At 37.7% G+C, this 21,683-nt stretch overlaps 1 protein-coding gene across 5 annotated transcripts in view; it reads left to right on the plus strand.

The window, feature by feature from the left end:
* CKAP5 (cytoskeleton associated protein 5) overlaps window positions 1-21,683 on the plus strand; it is a 109,399-nt gene that overhangs the window by 31,324 nt on the left and 56,392 nt on the right. For 4 of the 5 annotated variants that reach the window (XM_047775837.1, XM_047775839.1, XM_047775840.1 and 1 more), the window contains exons 2-9: window positions 4,544-4,637; window positions 5,333-5,526; window positions 7,934-8,140; window positions 11,392-11,563; window positions 12,414-12,546; window positions 12,933-13,033; window positions 15,717-15,830; window positions 20,693-20,797. In XM_047775837.1, coding sequence (XP_047631793.1) covers window positions 4,581-4,637; window positions 5,333-5,526; window positions 7,934-8,140; window positions 11,392-11,563; window positions 12,414-12,546; window positions 12,933-13,033; window positions 15,717-15,830; window positions 20,693-20,797 — 1,083 coding nt within the window. In that variant the 5' untranslated portion in view covers window positions 4,544-4,580. The remainder of the gene's footprint in view (window positions 1-4,543; window positions 4,638-5,332; window positions 5,527-7,933; window positions 8,141-11,391; window positions 11,564-12,413; window positions 12,547-12,932; window positions 13,034-15,716; window positions 15,831-20,692; window positions 20,798-21,683) is intronic. The other variant, XM_047775841.1, reaches the window with a different exon arrangement.

Genomic DNA, 21,683 nt, shown 5'->3' on the forward strand with positions numbered 1-21,683 from the left:
ATTTGGCTAGTGTACACCTCAAACGCAGCTGTCCAAAACTTCGTCTTCTTCCCTATCTTAAACCCCTTCTACGTTCATTCAATAATGACAGTCTTTGACATCCCTTACATCTCTAAAATCCACCCCCTTTTTTCCACCTGCATTAGGTCCAGCCCATCATCATTCTTAACTCAGGTTACAGCCTTCTAACTGATTTCCCCCCATGGTTACTGCCTTCTAAGACATTCTTTACATTGCTTTTATATTATGCAGTCTTTGAAAAATGCAAGTTCGATAGCACATGAAATTTTCCTTCTTAACTTCAAAGTAAGTTCTTTCCTTAACTTTAAAGGAAAGTTCTTACTTTCCTTCCTTCAAAGTCTCCTTCTACCTTTGGAATAATTCTAAATGCCTTAACATTGTTTATAGACCTTCTAGGGTCTGATCCAGAGTACTTTCCATCCTTACTTTCTGTACCCCTTTACTTGTCTTATTGCATTTTATACTTTAGTCTTGCTGAACTTTTTTTATTTCCTCAAACCACTATAATAAAAGAAGTTAGAATAGATGCTATGACAGTTTTCTAAACATTCACCTCTATTTCTATTCTTATCTCTGAATGATAAGTTTGTGAGCCAGCACATCTTTGGACCACACTTTGAGTAGCTTTGAACTATAGTATACCATATGGATGAATTTTACAAATGAAACATTGAATGGAAAAAACAAATTGTAGAAGACTACAACAGTATACCATTTTTCTAAGGTTCACAAACAAGCACATTTAATTTTGTTTAGGAATGTGACTGACTGCAGCATAGAACTAAAAGAACTTCAGGAAAGTACTTTTGCAGGAAGAAGGATAGGATAGGAAAGAAGTAATATTGGTAGTATTTTAATTTTTAGGTTGGGTGGTAGGTCAACATGTCAGTTTTTTGGTAATGCTTCATAACATATATATCGTGTACTTATATATGTAAAAAATCAAATTCTAGGGGAATAAAGCAAAGGTTCGTGCTGTTCTTTCCACACACAAAAAAAATCAAATTCTAAAGTTAATTTTAAAATTAAAATAATTTTGGGGAAAAATTGGTGAAGTCCTTTTTTCCTTAGTATATAGATCCTGGAAAAAGATAAAGACAAAGCAACACCCCAGTGTCACATGCACACACAAAACACTGTATCCATTATTTCAGCGGCTGGGAGGTTTTGGTATTAAACAAGTCTTTCCTTTGAATGAAAAGCAGCAAAATCATAAATACCAATTTTTAAAACTCAGGCTATGAAGTAGTAGAAGCCACTTCAGTAAATGTAGCACAGTGGCTTCAATCTATTTATCAATCAATCTGTCTATGATTTTTTTTTTTTTGCTTTTTGCTTTCTAGGGTTGTACCTGTGGCATATGGAAGTTCCCAGGCTAGGGGTCAAATCGGAGCTGCAGCTGCTGACCTACACCACAGCCACAGCAATGCAAGATCTGAGCTGAATCTGTGACCTACACCACAGCTCACAGAAACACCAGATCCTTAACCCACTAAGCGAGGCCAGGGATTGAACCCAAATCCTCATGGATACTAGTCGGATTCGTAACCTTGCTGAGTCACAGCAGGAACTCTGACATCTATATTTTATATGAGACAGGTTGAGTAACCTTTTTCTAAATGTTTCTAAAAGTAACTAACAAGAAAAAAAAGTACTGCAGTGAATTCACAGAATACCAACAACTGAATATTATTGTTCACATTTTCTTGGTTGGAAAGTATTTTGAAAGCTTTCATTAACTGTTGCTGTTTGAAAAATAGATAGGAAATATTGCTTCTGCAGCTCAAACATATGTGAAGAAAGTAACATTAGAGGGTTTTAAGCCAGGTTAAAATGACTTGGGAACTTAAAAGAAATTTTTTATTAAGGTAAAATTCTCACAACATAAAATTAACCTTTTTTTTTGTCTTTTTTTAGGGCCACACCTGTAGCATCTGGAGGTTCCCAGGCTAGGGGTTGAATCAGAGCTGCAGCCACCAGCCTACGCCACAGCAGCAGCAACGGGGGATCCAAGCCATGTTTGCGACCTACACCAAAGCTCACGGCAATGCCAGATCTCTAACCCACTGAGCAAGGCCAGGGATCAAACCCAAAACCTCATGGTTCCTCGTCAAATTTGTTTCTGCTACACTGTGACAGGAACTCCAAAATTAACTTTTTTTTTTTCCCTGCCTTTTTCTAGGGCTGCTCCTGTGGCCTATGGAGGTTCCCAGGCTTGGGGTCTAATTGGAGCTGTAGCCACCGACCTACGCCAGAGCCACAGCAACTCGGGATCCGAGCCACATCTGTGACCTACACCGCAGCTCACGGCAATGCCGGATCCCCAACCCACTGAGCAAGGGCAGGGATAGAACACGAAACCTCATGGTTCCTAGCCGGATTCGTTAACCACTGCACCATGACGGAAACTCCCAAAATTAACCATTTTAACATGAGCAATAATTCAGTGGCACTTTGTACATTCAGTGGTGTGCAACCACCATCTCTATATAGTTCCAAAATAGTAGCATTTCCATTACATCATAGTAAAACTCTGTACCATTAAGCAGTTTCTCCCCACTCTCCCTCTCTTTCTCCCCAACCCTGGCAACCACCAATCTGCATTCTGTCTCTGTGGATTGATCTATTCTGGATATTCCCTATAAATGGAATCATACAATATGGGGCCTTTTGTGTCTGGCTTCCTTCACTTTGTATCATGTATGTGAAGTTCATCCTTATTGCAGTATGTATCAGTAAATACTTCACTCCCATTTATGGCTGAGTAATAGTCCATTGTATGTATGTAACACAGGTTATTGACTATAAATAAACCTCACTAATTAGGAGTTCCCATGGTGGCACAGTGGAAACGAATCCGACTAGGAACCATGAGGTTTTGGGTTCAATCTCTGGCCTCGCTCAGTGGGTTATGGATCTGGTATTGCTGTGAGCTGTGGTGTAGGTCATAGATTCAGCTCAGATCCTTGTTGCTGTGGCTGTGGTGTAGGCTGGCAGCTGTAGCTCTGATTCAACCCCTGGCCAGAGAATCTCTGTACACCACCAGTGCAGCCCTAAAAAAAAAAGGAAAAACCTCACTAATTAAAAAATGGTTTTGGAGTTCCCGTCATGGCTCAGTGGTTAACAAATCTAACTAGGAACCATGAGGTTGCAGGTTTGATGCCTGGCCTTGCTCAGTGGGTTAGGATCCAGCGTTGCCATGAACTGTGGTGTAGGTTGCAGACGCGGCTCGGATCCCATGTTGCTGTGGCTCTGGTGTAGGCCGGTGGCTGCAGCTCCGATTAGACCCGTAGCCTGGGAACCTCCATATGCTGCGGGGAGTGGCCCAAGAAATGGCAAAAAAACAAACACACACACAAACAAAAAAAGGTTTAAAGTTTACAAAGGAGTAGTTCATTCAGGGATTTAATTTTTTACTAGTTTATGTAGACATATTTATTTATCAGAATTAGGTAGAGAGCTGGGTAGCATTGGGATTTTCCCATATCGATTATTTTTTCTATATGGAATTTCAGGTTTAAAGTATGACTTTCTTTGAAATGCTTTTCTTGCCTTTTTAAAAGGCCAAGTAGCTCAGCTCTTCCTTTTTATCCTTGTTTTGTCATAGATCTAAGAAGTTCTCATTTGTGAAAATACATATTCATTTTAAAACAAAAATGAAACAAGTATATGTCCTTTCTAGATTTATTTAGTTTGTTTTGTTTTGTTTTATTTTTTGGTTTTGTGTGTGTGTAGTTTTTGGTTTTTTTTTTTTTTGCTATGCCTGTGGCATATGGAAATTCCCAGGCTAAGGATTGAACCCATGCCACAGCAGTGATCCAAGCCACTATAGTGACACAGTGGATCCTTAACCCACTGAACCACAAGAGAACTCCATTTAGATTTTTTTTTCTTTTTTGGCCACCCTGCAGGCACATTTAATTCCTGGGCCAGCCATCGGATACTATCCAAAATTGGGATCTACAAGGCAGCACCAGATTCTTAACCGACTGTGCCAGGCCAGGGATTGAACCTGCGTCCCAGTGCTCCAGAGACGTTGCCAACCCCATTGCACCACAGCGGGAACTCCTCCACTTATATTTTTTATTGACTCTTTCCCGTCTACCTTTTTTTTATCATTTGTTTTTACGGCCACACCTGTGGCATATGGCACTTCCTAGGCTAGGGGTCGAAATCGAGCTGCAGCCTCCAGCCTATGCCACAGCCATGGCAACACATGACATAAGCCTCATCTGCAGCCTGTGCTGCAGCTTATGGCAATGCTGGATCCTTAACCCACTAAGAGAGGCCAGAGATCAAACCTGTATCCTCGTGGATGCTATGTTGGGTTCTTAACATGTTGAGCTGCAAAAGGGAACTCCCCATCTACTTTTAAAAAATTTTTTAAGGAAATTAAATGGACATTTGACCAAAGAATGAGCTTTTTTGCTCTTATTGGTATACACATGATAAAAATAGTCATTTTTTCTTAAGAGATGACTTGGTTGCTAAAGTTAATAGATTATGATTTTTGTTTGACCAGGAATTACTCTTAACTTTAAGGAGAAACTGGAAGCACAATGGGAGATGATAGTGAGTGGATGAAACTGCCAGTTGATCAGAAATGTGAACATAAGGTAAGATTTCTCTCTCTCTCTCTTTTTTTTTGTTTTTTTCGTCTCTTTAGAGCCGCACCTACAGCGTGTGGAGATTCCTAGGCTCAGGGTTAAATTGGAGCTACGGCTGCCGGCCTATACCACAGCCACAATAACATGGGATCCAAGCTGCAACGCCAGATCCTTAAACCCCTGAGCAAGGCCAGGGATCGAACCCACGTCCTCATAGTTACTAGACAGGTTCGTTAACCACTGAACCACGACGGGAACTCCGGTAAGACTATTCTTGAACTCTAATTTCAGTGAGTGTCATTGGCTTGTTTTGTCAGCAGTTACACTGTACAGCATATTATAAAACCACCTAATGATTATACAATATAACTGAAAAACAGTTTGGAGATCGGGCAGTTTAGCAGGAAAATGTCTCATGTTTGACATTTAATGTCATATTACAAAGAAGTAATAACTAATACTTGAATACAAAGTGAGACACATATATAGTGGCCTGTTAAGAATTCTATGTATTAAACACTTACAAGAAAAATTTTATTAGCTAATCTTTTTTTGAAAACTATCTGGATTTCTTAAACTTTATTTTTGCTTATAATCTGGGGTTACCTGGTATAATGTAGTCATCACCCCCCATTAATAGTAGATAATAATATCATTGGATTTTGTTTTGTTTTAAAGTACCTTTTTTTTTTTTTTTTTTAAAGCTGTGGAAAGCAAGGTTAAGTGGATATGAAGAGGCCCTGAAGATCTTCCAGAAAGTAAAGGATGAAAAGAGCCCAGAATGGTCCAAATTTTTAGGCTTGATCAAAAAATTTGTGACTGATTCCAATGCAGTGGTTCAGTTGAAAGGATTAGAAGCTGCACTTGTTTATGTTGAGAATGCCCATGTAGCAGGAAAGTAAGTAGTTCTTTCCAACTATTCTGGTAAAAATCCTTGTCCGGTGCCATATGGATTAATTAATGTAATTTATGGATCATTGTGCTTAGTTATTATCACTTTTAAAAGATATTCATTTCTTCATAACTCCTTGAAACTTGTTTTCCATTCAGTCTTTATCTACTCTCAGATGTCTAAATGGCACATGAGATAAAGAGGAGCAAATTAGAAATCAGATCTTGAATTTTTATTTTAAGGGTTGATGAGAAAGTGATTTTCCTTTTGAAACTTTTGTATAGGAATTACTCTAAACTGAGAGGGAAAATCTTTAGTAACTTTTAGAAAAAGCTAAGGTGGTTAGCAAAGGTATTAAAATTTCCCTGAAAACATTTGGACATTACTAAAATCTTTTTCTACAAAGTTTCCAGGTGAGGTGATCTTAGAATCACATCTTTCTCCCTATGGTCATTAGGAATTTTAATCTCTTAGGAGAGGTAATGCTAATTAAACAACCTCTGTAACTCTCAGCTTATTTAACTTGAGCCATGGATAATGGAGGTTTCTAGCCACTTCAGTCTCTCCCATACCTCATAAACCTGATTTTTCTAATGCTAGTCTTTGTGCTATTGAAAAGAGCCCTCCTTTTAACAACTAAAAAAATGGGGATCCTTGACTTAATTAATTGCATAAGAATATATACAGCCATCCCTTGGTATCCGCAGGGGAATTGGTTCTGGGACAAAAATCCCCACCTCCACCCCCTATGATAGCAAAATCCACAGATGCTCATGTCCCTTGTATAAAATGGCTTAGTATTTGCATATAATCTATATACATCCTCCTATATACCTTAAATCATCTCTAGGTTACTCTCAATGCCTAACACATTGTAAATGCTATGTAAATAATTATAAATACGATGTAAATAATGTGTAAGTAGTTGCTGGCTGTGTGGCAAATTCAAGTTTTTCTTTTTGGAACTTTCTGGAATTTTTTTTTCCCAAATATTTTTTATTTGAGTTTGGTTGAATCATAGATGAAGAACCTTTGAATAAGGAACCCACAACTATGGAGGTTTGACTGTATTTTACTCACCTCAAAAATTATACCAAGAAGATAGTCATTAATTTGACAGCTTTGTTAACCAGCATCACAGTTTCCCTTGCCATTAGTGAGACCATTGCTTTTTTTTTCTTTTTTTTTGTCTTTTATCTTTTCTCTTTTTAGGGCCACACCTACGGCATATGGAGGTTCCCAGGCTAGGGGTCTAATCAGAGCTGTTGCTGCCAGCCTATGCCAAAGCCACAACAACGCCAGATCTGAGCCACATCTGTGACCTACACCATAGCTCATGGCCATGCCAGATCCTTAACCCACTGATCAAAGCCAGGGATTGAACCCACAACTTCATGGTTCCTAGTTGGATTTGTTTCCGCTGCACCACGACAGGAACTCCCCATTGCTTTTTTAACTTCATTTTTCTTCTTATGCTAGAAACATTTTTGACAAATGCTGCATGTGATTCCAACCCACTAAGTTTCTTTAGTTTCCAGTAGTATAGGTTTTATTTAATTCAGAAGAGACTCAGAGCAATAAAGTTGCTGTAAAATTTTGTCAAGGAGTCAGGAGCAGCCTTTTGTTATTAAAGGTACATATCCATTCCTTCTGTGAAGAAATTATCTTGTTCTAAAAAGCATTTAAATGACTTTTTAAGGAGTTCCCATAGTGGCGCAGTGGTTAATGAATCCGACTAGGAACCATGAGGTTGCGGGTTTGAGCCCTGGCCTTGCTCAGTGGGTTAAGGATCTGGCGTTGCTGTGAGCTGTGGTGTAGGTCGCAGACCTGGCTCGGATCCCGCGTTGCTGTGGTTCTGGCGTAGGCTGGAGGCTACAGCTCTGATTGGACCCCTAGCCTGGGAACCTCCATATGCCGTGGGAACGGCCCAAGAAAAGGCAAAAAGACAATAAATAACTAAATAACTAAATAAATGACTTCTAAAAAATTATCCCAAAAAGCAAAAACTAGTCTTTTTATAAAATATATCTGTATATTTATCTGTTTATCTGTCTATCTATGTATACAGAAAGGTCTGGAAGGATGGATACCAAAAAGTTGAAAGTAGTTTTTTTCTGGGTAGTGGGATTTTGAGGGATTTTTGCTTTCTTGTTTAAATTTCCTGTATGTATAAATAGAAACTATGGTTCTGTGTCCTTGTCTGATGTGACATGTCTTCAACTTCTATGGTTTGCCTAAGTTTTTTTTTTTTTTTAATATTCTTACACATAAATTTTGAAATTAGAGGCTCATTTACTTTATTTCTAAGCATTTTAAAAAATATTTGTTTCCTCTAGTTTCCATGACTTTTTCCACCTCTTTCTACTAAAGTGTGTTTTTATGTGTGTGGTTGTTGTTTATATCTATATTATAGAACCACGGGAGAAGTGGTATCAGGTGTTGTAAGTAAAGTGTTCAACCAACCCAAAGCCAAAGCCAAGGAGCTAGGCATTGAGATCTGTCTAATGTACATAGAGATTGAGAAAGGAGAGGCTGTACAAGAAGAGCTTCTAAAAGGCCTGGACAATAAGAACCCCAAGATCATAGTGGCTTGTATAGAGACACTGAGGAAAGCCTTAAGGTAAGAACTCTCCTTCTTGCTTTAGTTCTCTTAACTAGAATATCTCAATTGAGTTTGGGTTCCTGGTTTAAACAGAAATGAAGACTGATGGGCTTGATCTGGCAGGCCACACCAACCAGGAAAAAAGTGACCTGGAAAAGGTGAAGCCATTCCGCAAGTGTGGCACTTTGTACTCAGTAATTTTAGCCTTCAAGTGTGTTGCGTAGTTATTTTATCTAAATCTTTTCTAATAACGATGAGCAGGAGATATTTCTGACCTGTTCTCAGATTACGAGTTGACCTTTCATGGAAAAGCACTCCTCGGGGTATTTAAACGGCTCTTTTTCTCTTGTTTTCCTTAGGCATAAATTTATGTACTTTGAAATGTTGGTTAAAGACAGTTTGTTGACTAAAGCAAACCTTTGTTTTGGTGCTTTTAAAAGAATAATAGAAAAAAATAAAAGTATAATAGAAGTAACTGTTATATGCCTTTAAACATAAGCATATATAGAAATAGAAAACTTTTACTCTTATGTAATAAAGTTATTTTCAGCCCCTAAAATTTCTTGTTGGTTGGCAGTGAAGTTTTTCATGAATAGGATCTCTTTCAGGAACAAGTGGCTGTAATTTTCTATAGAAATCCAAGTTAGACAAACCACTAGTTTGTTCTGATTTGGCAGTCTTTCTAATCTGATATCCTGTCCCTAGTACTATACACGTGAGATACTTTAGAAAGCAGCTCTAGTGAAATCCTAGAATGAAGATCATCCCAACTCAACTCTCTTGTGATTTTTTTTTTTTTTGGCCGTACCTTTGGGATCGAACCCTCGCCAGGGATGGAACCCTCACCATAGCAGCAACCTGAGCTGCTGCGGTGACAGTGCCACATCCTTTACCCATTGCATCTCAAGAGAGCTCTTATTCTCTTGTTATTTTGTATAAGACCTGCTTCTTGAAAATTATGCTTCCTTTTGTGTTTATCATAAGTGAAAGCATCAAAATTGTTAAATATTTTAAACTAACTTCAGTTCATAAGTCTGTAAACATTTACATTGTCTTTTTCTTGGTTTGTAAGGTTCTTTTATGAAATTTGACTTTCCCTTAGAGTCTTTTGTGTTAAATTATTCCTCATTCCCAGTCTGTCATCGTTGGTGGGTATTTTTATGAGTAGTAAATAGTGTGCTCATTCTATCATCTTAGAAATTTAATAAATCAACTGCATTGTCAAGACTGTGTTTGTCTTAGTACATCTTGTCCTGTCCTTAGTAATGGGTTTCTTAATAAAATTATACCATATTCTAACTTCAAATTAGAAGTTTCTAATCTGGAATTCTGTAAACTCTGGCTATTTCATTTTTAAGCTGACAGAATGATAGTAGAAAAAAACAAGAGAACGGATTAGGTATATTGTCTTATGTCTTCCTTATAGATGTTTAGTTTCATCCCTGTGTGGTTCTTTATTTGGCCTAAGGCATCTCAGAATCTATGGTGGAACTATTAGATAGCTCTCTGATACATTCATGAACCTGGGGGCCAAACAGTTCAGTGCTCAGTTCCAGAGCTTCCTTAAGCGATCTGTGTTAGTGATAGCTTCAGGAGACCAAAAGTGTTCTGTGGCCCCTAAAACGGGCTTCTTGAAGTTTTTTTTTCCCTATGGTAATATAGTAATATGAAGCATATTGTCAAGCATAATATCAAGGTTAGGTTTTGTAGAATTCCTGGTGGTTCAACAAGTTAAGCTCAACAGGTCACTGCTGTGACATGGGTTTGATCCCTGGGCTAGGAATTTCCACATGCTGCAGGTGCAGAAAAAAAAAAAAAAGATTAGATTTTATGTTGTTAAGGTGTCCAGTTTCCTTGTGGACCATCTGTTTAATTTTTTTTAAATATATATCTTTCAAAAGTAGGCCAGGATAGTGAAACAAATAAAAATTAAATGAAACAGTAGTAAAATAGAAGGAGATTAAGAGATCCCAAATGTTAGGTCCTTCAGACACCATGATGAGTATTCCTAGATAGAATGGTTTATCATCACTGTAAGTTCCTACTTTTCCTTTAGTTTTAAAGGTCTGCTGAACCAAGTTAGAATGTTTTTCCTATCAAAAGAGATTTTAAAGGACATCTTGGAGATCCTCTAGTTTATTTTCATATTATGATGGCTGTATTTGAACTATTTATCTAACCTGGTATCTTGATAAATATCACTTTCTAGGGAAAGTATTTTCACAGTGTCCTTCTTTAACCAGTTAGAGTATGTCAGTAACTATAACTGAAAAATTTTATTGCGTTTGTGCACGTGAGATAAATTTGTGTACATTAAATAATAGACGAATAATATAAATAATAGGTGAATAATATATATGGATCCTACTACAGAACTGTCAGTATTCTTTCTTAACTGAAGCTCTCTTGCTCCAGAATTTGTTATTCAGTAATGTTTGTGAATCAGCTATGTTTGACCAGTTGGGAACTTAAAAATATAATATGTGACAGATATATAATGTTAAATTACTACCTTTTAAAAAGAAGTCAGAATGCAACTATTTTCCCCCCTGGGAAACTGAAGCAAAGAGAGATTTAATTTGTCTGAAGTTATAGTGTGATAGCTTGGAGTCAGGAATAAAACACACACTGCCAGGATTAGTGAGCTATTGAGTGGAACGAATTGCCTTAATTACAAAGAAGAGCTAATGAAAGCTTATTGAAAGTAGATTTCACTCATCTAAATATTTATAAATTGATTTGTTTATATTTTAAGCTTTTATACATATATATATATACACACACACATATATATATATATACACATACATGTATAGTTAAGATATTACACAGGTGTTGGTCCTTTTTAGATTTGTATAATTCATAGTCTGGTACCTAGAAAGCTGGTTTTTTGGTTTTGATTTTTTGGTTTTGGCCATGGCATGCAGCTGCTTGATGTGGGATGTCAGTTCCTGGACCAGGAATTAACCTGGGCCGCAGCAATGAAAGTGCTAGGTCCTAATCACTTAGACCACCAGGGGACTCCCTAGGAAGTTAGTTTTTAGTTGGTAGTATTATTTTGGATTCTGGATATTAAATAATATTCTTGGAAGAATGACATCTAAACATAGATGTTGTTGTAAGTTCCTTTTTTTTCCTTTTTCTTAAAAAACTCAACCTATATATTTCCATTAATATATAGATATGGAACTATGTTTAAGTGAATTCAAGCTAACACGTTATCCAGGCATATTGCATGTTGACAATTTTTTTCCAATTTTTACTTCTAGTGAATTTGGTTCCAAAATCATCTTACTGAAGCCAATTATCAAAGTGTTGCCAAAACTCTTTGAGTCTCGAGAGAAGGCTGTTCGAGATGAAGCCAAACTAATTGCTGTGGAGATTTATAGATGGATTCGAGATGCTCTGAGACCCCCACTGCAAAATATAAATTCTGTCCAGGTGAGGCACAAAGTTTTTTGGTTGTCTTTTTTTTTTTTTAGGGCCGCATTTGCAACATATGGAAGTTCCCAGGCTAGGGGTCAAATCAGAGCTGCAGCTGCCAGCCTACACCACAGCCACACAACACCAGAATGGAGCCTCATCTGTGACCTACACCACAGTTGGCAGCAACACCGGATCCTTAACCCACTAAGCAAGGCCGGGGATCAAACCTGCATCCTTATGGATACTAGTCCGGTTCATTACCCACTAAGCCACAGCAGGAGCTCCTGGTTGTCTTTGTGTAAAGTTAGCATGAAGCTATTTCCTTCCGGTTGTTGATATTCTGTCCTTACAAATAATTACTTTTCATTCTTAATTTTGAAATTTTTTCTGAGCATACCTATTTCTGCTGTTACTTTGTTCTTTCAAGTTAAGTACCATGCATTTGGTGATGCCAGTATGGTAGTGTTGAATTTGTAGCAGTTTATAAAATCCTTTTATGATATTATTGGGTAATAGGACTTAATATCTGTTTGGATAAAATACATTCTATCTTTTTTTTTAATTTCAGTTGGTTTTGGAGATATTATCTGATGCAAACATATCTGAATTTGTGAACTAATGAGAGTGCCCTAAAAAAGTGGATTTTATTCTTTTGAAGTGCTTAGTCATAGATCTTCAGTGTAGTAGATATAAGTTGGTGTGGCTTATGCTATGTAATATATACAAATTAAATTTATCTTTTCTTCTTTACCTTATTAGAGCCATATAAATAAGAAATTGGGTTCTGAAACATTGGTAAATATACATATGTTCTCTAATGGCAGAGATATAGATACATTTTAAAAATATTTTATGATATTTACAGTTGAAAGAACTAGAAGAAGAATGGGTCAAACTGCCATCAGGTGCTCCTAAACCAAGTAGGTTTTTGCGTTCCCAGCAAGAACTAGAAGCTAAATTGGAACAGCAGCAGTCTGCTGGTGGGGATGCTGAGGGAGGTAAGCAAGCTACTTTTTAAAAAAAATTTTATTTTTATTTTTTGGCTGCACCCCTGGCATGTGAAAGAATTTCCCAGGCCAGGGATCAAACCTGTGCCACAGCAATGACAATGCCAGATCCTTAATCTGCTAGGCTATCAGGAAACTCCTGGTAAGCTACTTTTTGACACTGGTTTTAAGTCGTGGCTCTGTCACAAGTACCTGTGTTCAAAAGGCATATTTTGTAGGACTGCGATTTAATAAAATATATGTTGTTTGTAGGATTAATAATTCTGATCTTCCTGTATTAAAATTTCATCAGGACTGTGAAAGGATAGCTGGTAACTGTTTGATAAGTAAAACCATTTCGTTCATTTTTAAGATTTGTTTTGTTTTCCTCCTGGAAGGTGGTGACGATGGTGATGAGGTACCACAGATTGATGCATATGAACTTTTGGAAGCAGTAGAAATTCTTTCAAAACTTCCCAAAGACTTTTATGACAAAATTGTAAGTGATGGTAAACTTCTTTCACTTATTTCATTTTAAATGATTACTTGAATATAATTAGAGAATGCTCTGTTAAGCCCTTTTCTTAGTGCACCCTCTTCTACCTCAGATCTCCTCTGATAAAGTGAGTCAGTTGTTTCTTCTTTGTTCCCTTACTACTTTTTTTTTTTTTTTGGTCTTTTTGCCATTTCTTGGGCCGCTCTCGCGGCATATGGAGGTTCCCAGGCTAGGGGTCTAATCGGAGCCGTAGCCACCAGCCTATGCCAGAGCCACAGCAACGCGGGATCCGAGCCGCATCTGTGACCTACACCACAGTTCACGGCAATGCCGGATCTTTAACCCACTGAGCAAGGGCAGGGATCGAACCCGCAACCTCATGGTTCCTAGTCGGATTCGTTAACCACTGCGCCACCACGGGAACTCCTCCCTTACTACTTTGTATATATACCTAATTTGGTCCCTTTTTTTCACATTGTACCAGAAACCCAAACTTTATTCTTTTTTTTTTTTTTTTTAACCATTAGTGACTATTTTATTTATCATAGTGGCCCTCTATTTCTAGCACAGTATCTGACCTACAATAGACACCTCATACTATTGTGTTGAATGAATTCATGAAGTCCTCCAATCAACCTTTAAGATCTGTTTTGAAAATAGACAGTGATAGCATGACTAAATTTTAGTGCTAATAAACATATATCTTTTTTTCTTGACTTCATCTTCCTTCCTTCCTTCCTTCCTTCCTTCCTTCCTTCCGCTTTTTAGGGCCGCGCCCACAACATATATGGAAGTTCCCAGGCTAGGGGTCAAATCAGGGCTACAGCTGCCAGCCTACACCACAGCCACAGCAATGCGGAATCCGAGCTGCATCTGCGACCTACACCACAGCTCACGTCAGTGCCAAAACCTTAACACACTGAAAAAGGCCAGGGATCAAACCCACGTACTCATGCATACTAGTAGGGTTTGTTACCACGAGCCATAGTGGGAACTCCTAGTCTCTTTTTAATATAACTTTTATTTTATATTGGAGTATAGTTGATTTACAATGTTGTGTTAGTGTCAGGTGTACAGCAGAGTGATTTAGTCATGCACATAGCCCAAACATTATTGTTGCTTTATATCTTTTCCTCATTGTCTCTCTAAATTTACATTTAAATATTTCTCGAATTCATCCACCTTTCTCCATACCCAAGGTTTCCTTCTCTATCCTACCCCAGGTTTCTTAGCCTTGGCACCACTGACGCCTTTTTGTCAGATATTTCCTTATTTTAGGGGGTTGCCATGTGCATTCTAGGATGTTTAGCAGCATCTCTGGCCTTTACCAACGCTATTAGCAATAGAATAGTCCATTCCTCCAAGTCAGGACAATCAAAAATGTCTCCAGACTTTGCCAAATGTACCCCAAGAGACAAATTTGTCCCCATTTGAGAAAATCTTATCCCAACCACTACCCTTAGCTCTTAGATGCTGCAATAGTCTTCTTATAAGACTCCTTGTCTACTCTTGCCTCCTTCCCATAATATTTCACAATATAATTAGAGGGGTCATTTTTGAAAATGCAAATTTTCCCATGTTATTGTCTCATTAAAATACTTCAGTGGCTTCCACGAGTATTATGATGATGTCTGAAATTATGCCGTAGCCCCTCAGGTGATCTATGGTCCCTTTGAGGCCCCTGCTTACCTTCCAGCCACATCTCCAACTGCTCTCACTCTCCATGCATCAGTCAAACAACTTCTCCTGGTATGAAATGCACCAAACTATTTTCCTTCTCTGGGCCGTAACACACTGTTCTTGCTGCCTATAACATTCCTCTCTCACCGTTTACCTCATAGTATCTCTTCATGCTGTAGATCTCACCTTAAGCATCACTTTTGAGGGGAGATCTTACCTGACAGCCTAAACTGGGTTAAGTCCTTTTGTTTTATTACCAAAGTAGCTTATACTTCTTTCACAGTGGTCATGACCTGGTAGTTATTTATTGAAGATCTTCCTACTTCTGCTATTAACTCCTTAAGTATCCTATTATCTTCTGATTAATAGCTAAATACTTGGTAAATTGAATTGAACTGTAATCTCCTCCAAGTGATGGGTTTTTCATCTTCTTTGTATTCCCAGTTCTTTCAAATAGTGAGTGTTCAAATTACTAAATAATTGCTTGATCTCTAGTGAAGCATATTCTACTAATGGCCATGAACCAAAAGGATTAGCATGATACCCACAATCTGGAAAAATAATATCAAGGATTAGGACAATTTTGGTTGTTGGTTACATAAATGTTCTTTTCTGGTCTTTCTGATATGGAAGTTCCTCTCTCCCATAGTTGTGCCATGGTAAGGATATGCTAGAAATGCTTTCTGTCAATGTTTTCTGTTTAACACTTGCTTAAAGTTTATCTAGAAAACAAGAAGGAAAAGTCTATGGCATCTCATTTTGTTTACTTATTGTAGAACATTAAGGTTTATGAAATGTTATAAAAATATTTTATGTATGAACAGAATTTTATGTATATGAACAAAACATTCTGATTGACTGCACAGTTTTGTAATTTTGATTTCTAACTAGCTTTAGAAAGTTTCTGAGAAAAATATGTGTATCTTTGAATTAGTAGAATACAAAAAATAGATTTTTGTTTTGCTCTTATTTTCTGTTCTCAAGTGACTCGTGTTGTGTCTCATAGGAGGCAAAAAAATGGCAAGAGAGAAAAGAAGCCCTGGAAGCTGTAGAAGTACTGGTGAAAAATCCCAAACTGGAAGCAGGCGATTATGCAGATTTAGTAAAAGCACTGAAGAAGGTAAATGTGAGGCGTGTCCAAATTGGCATGCCAACAGCAGACCAGGCCACTGAGTTTGTCTTCATCAGTCATCTTTTTTTTAACCCCAGTCGAATTGCTATTTAGGGAATACTATTAATGATTTTTTAATTATAGGCATACTTTTTAAAGAGTTATTTAAAATGACTGTCCAAGGGTAGTTTAGAGGGATTGGTTTTTAGTCTTTGTTTATTATCACTTTGACTTAATTTTTTTGTGGCCACATCCATGGTATTTGGAAGTTCCTGGGCCAGAGATGGAATCTGAGCCACAGCTACTGCAGCTACAACAACACTGGATCCTTAACCCACTGTGCCGGGCTGGGGATTAAACCCTTACCTCCACAACAACCCAAGAGGCTGGAGTCAGATCCTTAACCCACTGTGCCACAGTAGAAACTCCCACTTTGACTTTAAATTATCCTATTTGATACTTGTACAAATATCAAGAAATAGAGAATCTTGGTGATCTAGAACCAGATATTCCAGTTTTATAATTCTACAGAATGATCTTTTAAAATGGGCTCTGTTTACTAGGATAGATATTGTATGTGAAGAGTATTTTTCATTAGATAGCAAGTAATACCACACTATATCAGCATGTAAAGCACAGGATGTGAGGATGTATGATCAGTTATAAAGCAACTAAGTACTAAATAAGAAAGAAATATTTTTAGGAAATTCTCCTTTGGTTATTGCTTAGGTCCAAACAAGTCAAATGCTGGGGCAGATATTTTTATATGTAGTGACTTTTCATAAAATCTGAAAGTATAGATCAGACAACTGTGGGTCTGATTACAGAGCTTAAGACCAAAGTCTGAAGATATGTTCTTGAATATATACCAAGATGTCTGGTTTGCTCCCTTAGCCTGAAGTTAGGACTAGAATGGTGGGGGCAGGAGGTTAATTTTTAATTATATGTATATGTAAGGAGAGTAATTCTCATTATTCGTAGTAGTTTTGTTCTATAAAGTCACCACAAACACTGAAGTAGCAAATGCTGAACCATTGCTCCAGCAGAAATAACAGGGTTAGGGCCCTGCAACCCTCTGGTCACATTTTCATCAACCAGCCGATGCATAGCCTTGTTTTATTCTGTTTGAAGACATCTTATTCAATATGTATTACTGATTCATTAACATTGAACTCACACTAACAGCAATATAGCTCATGCCTGAAACAAGCTTACCTAACATATATATTCTCCAAAGGGCATATCACAGCCTTATTGCATTTAGGAACACCAGATAGCATTTTAGCACTATGCTTAAGTGTCTTTTACACAGTGAAGGCACCAACAGAAAGCACGAAGATGCCAGAAAACCATGGCAATAAATAGATTATGAAAAAGATATTTGTTTATAGTACGAGAGCTGAAAGAAGGCGGCAGAGTATTGCATTGTTCATTCTCAGCTGGGAATGTGCACATCAGGCATTTCAGATTTTTCCCAGCTCTGTGCTTGTCTGTGAATGACCAAGAAAGTGCCTCAAGTATTGATTTGGGGGTTATAAGTTAATTTTTAATGAGTAGATGAATTTGCAGGTATGTGATCCATGAATAATGAGGATGGACTGTGTTTTTTCATAGTTAGCCCTCTAGGTAGAATTTGCAGGCAGGGGTATGAATTGTCAAAATTATTGTTCAACTTCAACAGTCTTCCATCTTGAAGAGGCACAGACTCAGGCAAGACTACAGTTGTCTCTTGATATCCACAGTGGGCATGGGGTTTGGTTCTAGGTTCAGCTCAAGTTTCTTGTATAAACTGGCATAATACAATGAACACTTTTGGCCCTCCATATCTGTAGTTATGGAGGCTGATTATAATTAAAAGGAAATTAATTAAAGGGAAAAGATTTCACCAACTGGAGCCTAGGAGGAAAGAGGAAGGGTAGAAGGTACTAAGAGGAGGCAAGGTTCACGTGGCCTTGAAGAGAGTTTTAAATTCTCTGTAAGTTCTAGCATATAACTTTTATCAGGAATCTTATGGAAAAATGATATTTATATGTATGTATATACACACACACGACATACATGTATTGCTCTGTTACCAAATCCTCTCTCTTTTTCTGTTTTTTTGGTCTTTTTTTTAGGGTTGCACCTATGGCAAATGGAAGTTCCCAGGCTAGGGGTTAAATTAGAATTGTAACCACTGACCTCCGCCACAGCCATAGCAACTCGGGATCTGAGCCTTGTCTGTCACCTACACCACTGGATCTTTAACCCACTGAGCGGGGCCAGAGATCAAACCTGAATCCTTAGGAATACTAGTTAAGTTCATTAACCGCTGAGCCACAATGGGAACTCCATCTGTTATCAAATTCTCAATGCCTCAAATAATAGCTTTTATTTTTCCTTATCTAATGATCAGGAATGTTTATTATTAACATAAATGTTAATAATTGATGTTCTCTACATGCATTTTCTTAGGATATGAGCTTTTGTTTCTTTTTTTTTTTGTCTTTTTGCCTTTTCTAGGGCTGCTCCCACAGCACATGGAGGTTCCCAGGCTAGGGGTCCAGTCGGAGCCGCAGCCACTGGCCTACACCAGAGCCATAGCAATGTGGGATCCGAGCCATGTCTGCAACTTACACTACACCACAGCTCATGGCAATGCAGGATCCTTAACCCACTGAGCAAGGGCAGGGATCGAACCTGCAACCTCATGGTTCCTAGTCAGGTTCGTTAACCACTAAGCCATGATGGGGACTCCAGGATGTGAACTTTTCAAATGAAGACTTATGTGATTTCCATCAGAGGTCCCATTGTGGCTCAGTGGAAACAAACCCAACTAGGATCTATGAAGATGCAGGTTTGATCCCTGGCCTTACTCAGTGGGTTAAAGATCCGGGTTAAAGACCTAAGCTCTGGTATAGGTCACAGATGGTGCTCGGATCTGGCATTGCTGTGGCTGTGGTATAGGCCTGCAGCTGCAGCTCCAATGCAACCTCTTAGCCTAGGAATCTCCATATGCCATGGATGTGGCCCTAAAAAAATAAATGCAAGAATGGGATTGGAGCAATATAGCAAAATCACCTTTTGAGCTGTATAAAAATACTGATGTCCAAATCCCATCCCAAATTGATTGAACTAGGGCTTCTTGGAATGGGGTTTGGCATGTTTTTGATGATCATTCCTAGAATATGTTTAGATGCTTAATATGAAGTCTAGCATCTAAATAATATCTGAGAGATGGGAGTTCCCACTGTGGCTCAATGGATTAAGAGTCTGACTGCAGTGATTCAGGTTGCTGTAGAGGCACAGATTTGATCACCAGCCCAGCACATTAGGTTAAAGGATCTGGCATTGGCATAGTGCAGCATAGGTTGCAATTGTGGATTGGATTTGATCCCTAACCTGAGAACGTTCATATGCTTTGGGTGCAGCCAGAAATAAATAAATGAATAAACAAACAAATACATACATACATATATACATACATACCTGAGAGATGTTTTGGTGAGGAAAAATATATAGATGCCAATAATATGTTCAATACAGAAATGAATAGAATTTTTTCTACATAGATTTATACTAATTACAGTTTTTAAAAAACGTTTATTAGGACCCTGACCTTATCTTCTCATAAGGGAAATGATTTGTCATTACATGAGTTTAGAGGGTGAATATGCTTTAGTAAAGAGAGTAAAGCTTTGGAGTTAAGGCAGACCTAGGTTTGAATCACAGCACTACCATTTGGTAGCTGCATGACCTTGAGCATGTTAATTTCTTTTTAATTTTGGAAATCTGCAAAGTTGAGAAGAATAGTATCTACTTTATAGGGTTTGAGTGAAAATTAAATAAGGATTATAAAGCATCTCTAAAATTATGGCATCTGATTGGTTTTTAATAAATTTTACTTTGTTTTTTTAATCCTTCACTCCTCAGCATTTAGGGAATATGTGGGTGCCAAGTAGGACTGCTTGCATGCTATACATTAGGGATTCTTTAATTCAGAGAATCTAGAATGAAGTATTCTGCTTATGGAATACCAGATCTTAGGGATTAATAAAATCCAAAATAGAATGGAAGCATTACTTCTACTTGGGAAAAGAATGAAAGAACAAGGGTTTGGGCACTTAAAAATAAAGCAGCTTTTTAACACTAGCTGACTTGTCAGTATATCACTTAAAAGTAAAGCAGCTTTTTAACACTGGCTGACTTGGCAGTAAAATCTTAGTGGGAGGGAACAGAGGCATAGTTACTGTCTTAAACTGATACAAATGCAGCTACTACCTGTGATTTTTGATAAGTTTTGGACTTCATAGTGTATACTATAGGATATAGGAGGATGGTAATATAAACATTGCTGGAGGAAATTCTGCTAAGAGATTCTGATGATCATTAAGTAATGAAAATGGCAGCTGCAAGCCCAGAAGCTCCCTCAGAGTAATGGTTACAATGGAATTTGCAATTTAGAGTCCTCATGGGCTTCTTGAAGGTACACCAGTTTCTACTGGTGCTTCTTGGGTATAAATGTTAGAGCCTCTACACTATGATGTTTTTCAGAGATATACTGTCTTTTGGCTTTCCCTGCTCCAAAGCAAAGTCAGGAGGCCTTTAGCTTCTCTGCCATTATCAGAGTCACCAGGGCACAGCTGTGCAGAACTGACAGTCCAATGGAGAGTTGGTTTTATGTATACTCTATTGGTAGAACTTTAAGGTAGGAGATGAAACATAACAGAAGCTCCCAAATTTGATACTATCAAAGGAGAATCTTTCCTCTTTTGTAGGAAACTAAGCTATCCTTTACATGATAGCTTTCAGAGTTTCTTTAAGAATAAATGTTCAGTTCCCTTCTTCAGGGCTGTGACTGTTTTGTTTTCCTTTCCCCTCCTCTTTTGTAGGTTGTTGGAAAGGACACCAATGTTATGTTGGTAGCTTTGGCAGCAAAATGTCTTACTGGCCTGGCTGTTGGGCTAAGGAAGAAATTTGGACAATATGCAGGACACGTAAGTAACATTCTTTTTTATTTTCTTTATTTTTTAATTTTTATTTTTTATTTATTTATTTTTTTTGTCTTTTTGCCATTTCTTGGGCCACTCCCTCGGCATATGGAGGTTCCCAGGCTAGGGGTCCATTCAGAGCTGTAGCCGCCAGCCAGTGCCAGAGCCACAGCAACGTAGGATCTGAGCCGCATCTGCGTCCTACACCACAGCTCACAGCAATGCCGGATCGTTAACCCACTGAGCAAGGGCAGGAATCGAACCTGCAACTCATGGTTCCTAGTCAGATTTGTTAACCACTGTGCCACGACGGGAACTCCAACATTCTTTTTTAGATAAAAATCAACATTATCAAGAACATCAGGCTCGTTTGCTTTATGCTTAAAACAGCTCTTTGACATAATCTTTATATATATGGGGAAAGTAAATTTCTCACTAAGTTTTATTAATATTGAGCATAACTCCTTACAACATTTCAATAAAGATGTCAGTTATAACTAAATTTACTAGCTTTATGTAGAAAAGCGGGCACTTGGCCTAAAATAATTAGTTGAGTTGATTTGCTCGTTACTTATTTATTTATAATTATCTTGCTTTGTCCATACAACATTATATACAGTATAACAGGATGACGTAAAGCTTGTAGTGATCAGGACATAGTGAAAAGAAGAGTAGGAAAGGCAATATAAAGCCAGAAGTGAAATTAATAATATGAAATGTATTTTTATGGTATTTTCCTATATAAGAAAATAATTATATACTTGAGAGATTTTACATAGCTTATACTATTGGTGATATATCAGTTTATTGTAAGAAACTCTGAATAGAGACATTTGTTAAATATACTGTTTTCTTTGTATAGATTTGGAAGCAATCAAGTTTCATAACAGTT

This window comes from Phacochoerus africanus, chromosome 4, assembly GCF_016906955.1.
Source record: "Phacochoerus africanus isolate WHEZ1 chromosome 4, ROS_Pafr_v1, whole genome shotgun sequence".
Lineage (NCBI taxonomy): Eukaryota > Metazoa > Chordata > Mammalia > Artiodactyla > Suidae > Phacochoerus > Phacochoerus africanus.